Below are 7,364 nucleotides of genomic sequence, written 5' to 3'. Positions count from 1 at the left end.
TTGCATATCCATCTGCAGTATCTATGGTATCTGTAGTGTCTACCAAGGTATCTGGGTAAGGGTCAGTTCCTAGATATATTAGACTATTTCATAACTCGTAAGATTTTCCGAAAATTCTTTCATAAATATACTCTGTTACTCATGTTACACTAAGTCATTCGTATGGATTACGGGGGAACAGTGAACATCTAAATGAATATCTAAATGAAAAACATCCAACGGAACATCCAGCTGAGCATCTAATTGGATATCTCATTGAACATGTTAAAAATAAAAGGACCCCTTACAGAACACTCTTTTTTTCCTTGAATTAATTATAATCTATCAAAACTCCATCAAAAACAAAAACAATATCCGTCAATCTCCCTCTCCAATCTCTCGCTAAATCTCACCTCTTTTCGCCATGAATCAACCCTTGTGTAACTCTTTCACATCAGGCGTACATGCATTCAATCTTGTATAGTCCGAACAAATCTACTAACCTACTAGCCTACTAACCACTTGGCCTTTCTTGTCTCCTCATCCACACAACACCAACATCGTCGGCATCAAAGACATTTCATCATCGTGACCTTTTTTGGATCCTCGGACGGACAAAATACAAAATAAAGTACACTTAACTAGATACATATCCATTGCGCATACATACATACATAGTCCATACGCTACTGGGAATACTTGCAGAAGTGGAAATATTGATCGTCGTCGGCCCTTTCGCTATCAAAATTGGGGGATAGTACTTTTTTATTTTTATTTTCTTCACCCGTCCATACGTGTGTACATCTCTCTCTTCCCCTTCCCCTCCCCCGTTATGGTCTGTACTCAACTTGGAGATTGAGATTCAACGTTTGAATCATGTTGAAGGGGAATTGCACGTTTGATTCATGTTGGGAGATACAGAGGTAAGGGTGGTGTAGATGTCACTAGATGACGATTCGATTTAGATGTCCTCGATACGGGATGGTAGATGCTATGTACATATGTACACTTTATAAATGAATTCGGATCAAATTGACGAATGAGACTCTCAAGGTAACATTATCAGGAAATCATTGTGAGTACTAGGCAGGCAACTCAATACCAATGAAGTAAATCATCTCTATTAACCCCTCTCTCGACCCTTCGACCCTTTTCCACAACGAATCCACAGGACAGTGAACCAACCATCTAGGGGCACGGAAGATGTCACAAAACTACTGTGTCCAGAGAAGTCCGGTAGAAATTCAAGTAATCCCAGTCGAAATTCTTCAATAACCCTTACCCCATATGTCGTAGCACCAAAATGACAGGTTCCTGTTCAGGATGCTGTCGCGAATGTTGATGCTTTTTATTATGGAGAGGGAGATCAACAAACCAGTCATGTTAATATCAATCGGTCTAGTCTACGACATGGACATTTCGGCATCTTCCATTTTCGCGACGATCCTAGACATTCTTTCATGTATTCTATATATATTTCGGTACATACTTATCTACAACTGGACGAGGACGATTATCATGATACCGATTACTTACAGACTCAACCCCTTCAATTTCTCTGGAGATGAGACGGGTACGCGTATGATAGGAGTCGTAGATTCGATGAATGAGTATAACCAGGAATCGAATGATAAAGTGCCGAGGTTATGATCCAAGCTCCCTCTCTCCCCTACCTAGGTCCTCCCTAGATACTTTAGCTCCTAAATGCCTTGTCTGAGCGAGAGCTTCGCATCGGACCGTCTCCATCTAGGTAGATTCTAGATGTATCTGCTACCAAGTACCAGTTTCGAGCCAGTCCAGTCTACCACGGACACCACGGAGCGGCCCTCAATCTTTAATGAGGCCTTTCCGCGAGCGCACCAACACCAACATCAACGTCCACATCTTGATTCTGGAGATCGAAAATAGACAGCGGAAACTAAATCGGATATAATGTTAATATCATGATGGATGGATCAAATGGGATTCAAATCAAAGCTTCACCCTGCCCATCCGTTTAAATGACCAATCCTTTTGAGTCGCACTTTAGTCGTACAATGATGACTACACTGTGCAGAATGATTGATGTCAAATTGTCAGATTGTTAATTTTCGAGTCATTAGTTTTGTGTAACCTTTGTGTAACAACTATCGCCAACACTTTATCATGTGATATAATTTACTTCTTCGAGGGAACATTATCCGAGTCAGAGTCAGCAATTGATTCATCTATTGAAGTTCTTGACTCATATTATCTATCTAACTTACTCTCAACCCGATTTAGTAATTCACGATGCTTACTTTTCCCATACAAAGATACAACAATATAATACTGCTTAAATCCTTCTTCCTATAATTCATATTCCAAAATGAAATCATAATTATAATTTACAAAAAATAAACCCACCAAATAATATAATAAACATTGGCCTACAATACCTACCTACCATCAAAACCCAAACTCTAATCTTCACCCTCCCTCACACCACAACATTCCTCCATCCATCCCCTTCTCTACCCCACACCAAAGAACAGATCATCTGTTCCTCCAGCCATGATCCCTCCACGAATAAACATTCCCTAGACAAACCTCATCCATCCCATCACAGCCCTCCATGACGGAAAAATCGGACATCGAAGAGACCGAGCCCCCAAGCTCAAATCCTTACCCGCAGCCATGAAAGCCAAGCAATGCCACTCCGTGCTGTCACGGCCATGCCTACGTACGTACCATACCGTAGATAGAGGATAGACATCGAACAATTTAACTTTCGTCTCCAGAATCCGGCGTATCTGATCACCAGCATATCATTTGCCCCAGGGCCAATATAGAAGAAATGGAAGGCATGTCTTTGAAGTTAAAATAGTAAAGAGGGTATCTACCGCAAAGTTTGACTGCCGTGTTTTGAAGGAGGGATGGATGCGTCGAGGCTTGCTTGTATTTGGGATGTGCTAATTACGATATGTGCGAGAGATAGATGGATGGATAGATGAAGTATTCTTCACTGTGATTGATTTCAGGCTCGTCGGTCTGAATGTATCTCTCTATCTCTCTGTAATCCAGTGATAGTATCCAAAGTGCGAATTCCCAATATCTAATACCCAATATGCAACCATTCATCCCTCTTCACCAACCCATCTCTTCCACCCCATCTCTCCTCAACCTTCACCTTCTCACCTAACCCATCCAAAATCTAAAATCTAGACCCCACGAGTTCAACCACGCAATCTCCATGTGCTCCTCCCCTCCGCTCCCCAACTCTAAATCCATTCATCTCCATCTCATCCTCCTCCTTACCACAAACATCCAATCACACCACGCTCTCCGTATCCCACAAACTTTATCCATCAACCATCAATCGACTCCCCAGAGACTCATTTCAATACACCTACATACCCATACCCGCCACGCTTCGCAACGAGACGAAACGAGATAAGACGACACAAGAAGACAGGAGGCTGAGCTGTATATGCATTTGTAACCATCAAGTAATCAGCAACTATCAACAATAAACTTTCCACCTCCGTCTGCATCTCCATCCTCAACTTAAACTTTGCAACCCCCAGCCCATCTCATACCCAACCAACCAACTAGGAGATCAGCAAATCAGTAAACCGGCAAACCAGTAAACTTTATTCCATCACTACCGAACCCCCTTAAAATACACAATAGGTACCACCCACAACCAAATATACATACAAGCTACCTATCGACCTCCCTAAATAGTAATAACCACCCGCGCCTACAAACCCAGATGTGCACATCTCAGATACGGAACCCCGGAAGCACCGGGAGGAGAGTAGGGGAATCAGGGAACGATAAACAGTTTCAACGGGTGGGAAGGGGTCTGCTGATTTGCGTGCGTGCGTGCGTGCGTGCGTGCCCGCAGATGCTCGGCGTTGGGTACATGGTTGTGTGAGCAGATATGTATATATGTGTGTGCGTGTATGTAGGTACTAAAGAAGGAAATACACTGTACAAGGAGACAAAGTTAAAGTGAAGATTAGACTTTGGAGAGACGCAAAGAGGGAAATAGAGTTGCCTTGGGTTAGGGTACCGGTAGGTGAGGATCGGTGACTGGGATCGGCAGATGTTATGAGTTTGTGTAACATGTGGTCGTTTTTAAGGTTTGATAACTTTGATGGATGGGTATGTATGCTGGGGCTGTGAGAGATACGCTCGTAGGTACGTACCTGAAGGATTGGATTACTTGTTCATCTGATTCGATTTCGGGAGGGGTGATGGGGTTTGATTTGTTGATGCGTAGGGTTGGATATGGAGATGTGTTCGTATTATGTGGGTATCGTATGTTGGGTTATAAATAACTGGTGATGCATTTTACCATGGATGATTACAGAAATTGGATTCCTATTCTTATCACCATATTTCACATGACAATTAATCAATAGCTCTCACATTTTCTCATCCAACTCATCACCTCATCACCTCATCTATTCCTCTCTACGTCGTACAGTCCAAAATAGCTACTCTGTACTTCTACAAAACACCACACCCCTTCCAGACACCCTGTCCACAACCCCTGCAAACCCATCACTGCAAACTCAAAAATCAACATTCTAGGTACTTTCTCAGCACCACAAACTCAAAACCCCAAAATTTCAGCTCTCGAATTCCATCGAACTTCCACATCCGCAAATCCAACATTCCCATCTCGTATCGCATGGACCTCTTCCGGATGAACGGAGAATTCCGCTGAATTCCAGAAACAAAGTTCGAGGAAACTCAATGTCAATCCATACTGGTGAATATCATGCCACTGCGAGACCTACCTAGATGAGTAGACTTCAGGTACCGGAGGGTTTCAGGGTTGTGAGCATGCATTATGATGATATCGTATAGAATGCGAAAAAAAAAGTAAGATAGTTTATTCTCAAGGCTCTGTTTCGTAGAGCCCTGCAGTCTACGAGATCCCCAGGGTTTCTTCACTTACGGGGTCTTCCTTGTGCCAGACGGTCTCATGTCCATTATTCTTTATGTCAAGATGGACGTTAAGGCCCCTCTCATTATGTCAAGATAGAAGTCACCATGCAGCGTTTGTTCCAATGTGACACAACCTACCGCCGCTGGTTTCGCGCCCAGATGTAATCGTACCCGGTCGACAAAAGTGCCCCAATCCATGTTTACACGAGGGACACCGGGGCTGCTTCAGGGCTGGAATCGCTTTCGGACAGAGTCATATATCGGATGCAGTAATATATCGTATCATGTGTACCCGATCATCTCGCGACTCGGAGACTTCAACGCCGTCTTGGCGGAAGTTTTCATCATCGTCAAACATCACGGTGAACGAAGATACCTCCGCCTATCAAACACCTTACGAGTACCTGGTGTACAAGACTTACAAGACAATTGCTGACAAATTGTCAGCACACCTAAGCCGCTCCACTGTAAGCACTGAACCAAACTTTTGGGATGGAATGCGCATGGATTTTTGCATTCTTGGGTCCGGTGGGAGATTGTCTAGCGAGGTAAGCTTACGCCTCCGTGTTCCCAAGAAATGATTTTTAATTGAAGATATATTTTGTTGGGTTTCTTGATATGGTCTGATATGAGATGTGATGATATGTCACTCACTTACTGAGTTAGGTTCCAATGTTTTGCACAGACCTTCCGCAGCATTGATGCCATTCCTCGCATCCTGTAAGTGGAATGATGTATGGGGCTTGATCCCTTGACGGGATTCATCATTTGATGAGCACAAGAAACAAACGGCTGGCTCTAGCTTTTGGAACTAATTCGGCTTTGGGTAGCTTGTGAGCGGGTAGAATGGGGAGGGATAGGTACGATGGATCCAATGACCTATTCGAATTGGGATTGGGATGGAGAACGATGATGATGCGATGCTGAATCATGCCCCCATTCTTCAGCATGCTGGATGCATCGCAAGTTAGGTTACGAGAATTCGGATATAAAGTCCCCAATGTAGAAATTTTGGTCTTATACTTGGGCAGCCGGGGAGATAACAAGCAGGTACGTACGTGTACATCCGTGACATTCGTCTCGATAGTTCAATATAGCGCCAATGAGATGAAACAAGGAGAACTTTAATCTCAACTGATTGGTGGATACCCACTATCGATGCGAAATTGAGGAAAGGAGGTGGAGTAGCGATACTGTGACTTTTTGTGTAGCCATTGGCTTTTTTGCATGGAGATGATGGCTGATAAGGAAAGAATGGGGATGATCACGGGAAGATAGATAGGAATTGACTAGTTGGAATTGATGGACCACAGGTTCATTGACGGCTGGTGGGATTGATGGATTGAGGGAGGGAGTGATTGATTACTGATCGATTGAAGAAAATAGAATGGGAAAAGTTCGGGTAATTGTTGGATGGGTTAGATGAATGGATATCAATGGATAGATACTCATATTTCCTGCTTACTGACGCTTATTGATTTTCAGCTTATTCTAGAACGAGGCAAGATGGATGGATCATACAACGGAAATGGTACGTACTACGTACCTAGTGATAGTTGAAAAGGTTTGAATACACGGGAGAATAAGGGGGTCATTGAAAATCGTCAATATCAATATCATCATTATCATTATCACAATTTCGTATTGATTATCCTCATTATATCCTCCTCTCACACACCCATGTCCTCCTGTTCATAAGCCCACCGTTAGAATCCCCAATCCTACCCTCCACAACATCCTACCTACCCTTCATCCCTATTCAAATGTCAGCACCTCATTAACAATCCTTCCCTCCGCACCCTCCAACCCGAATCTTACATCCCCAATCCGGACCGACCAATATCAATCTCGGCCCGTGCAGCTGAGAAATAATCTTACAGAAGTTCGTTCGTCAGCTTCTATCCCGTTGCCATGCATTTACCTTCGGTTCCATGGGATCGGGTTCAGCTCTAGGGTGAGATGACTGGTGGTACGAAAAGCTTGGGATGGATGGATAGGATGAAGGGATGGATAGACTGAACGGGATGTGGTAGGGCCGTTCGCCGTGTATGTGTGATTTCGGGTTGTTTTCTACATGCTGATGCTTTATGCAGGAGTAGTGGTTGCATCGTGATTGTGAATGGTTGAGGATTTCTTAGAGGCATGGCATTCATTTACTGGGCGAGAGATGCAGGACTCACCCTTTTGGTTCACAGATTGCATACAGCCGATCTATCTGACTATCTCACTAACTCCTTTTCTCACAAGCAGCCTGGAACGAATTCGTTCGCGTCAATATTCACATTGACATCTGCATGGCGCCCTTCACTAGGAAGCAGATCTCGTGTTGTACGAGACTGGTTCGTCGGTTTCCTGTTTATCCTGGCTTTCTGGGGATTCCAATTAGTCGTGGCCTGTAATTCCATGAGCTTCCATGGTTCGTTTGTCTACAAGTGCTGACTGTATTGTTGTATCAGTACTTTGTT

The 7,364-nt window shown here is 43.6% G+C and overlaps 1 protein-coding gene across 1 annotated transcript; it reads left to right on the top strand.

Annotated features, from left to right (window-relative positions):
- Positions 1-2,134: 2,134 nt before the first annotated feature.
- On the top strand, positions 2,135-5,736 carry EAE97_011851 (uncharacterized protein; the record flags this gene model as incomplete). The annotated part of the gene is made up of 3 exons (XM_038882365.1): positions 2,135-5,447; positions 5,585-5,619; positions 5,730-5,736. Exons 1-3 carry the CDS (start codon positions 5,184-5,186, stop codon positions 5,734-5,736), a joined length of 306 nt encoding a protein of 101 aa, XP_038726857.1. The 5' UTR covers positions 2,135-5,183.
- Positions 5,737-7,364: the final 1,628 nt, after the last annotated feature.

The sequence above is a fragment of the Botrytis byssoidea genome (genome assembly GCF_014898295.1).
Source record: "Botrytis byssoidea strain MUCL 94 chromosome Unknown BBYS_042, whole genome shotgun sequence".
Lineage (NCBI taxonomy): Eukaryota > Fungi > Ascomycota > Leotiomycetes > Helotiales > Sclerotiniaceae > Botrytis > Botrytis byssoidea.
Note: the sequence above shows the minus strand (reverse complement) of the source record. Positions and strands in the feature narration are given on the sequence as shown.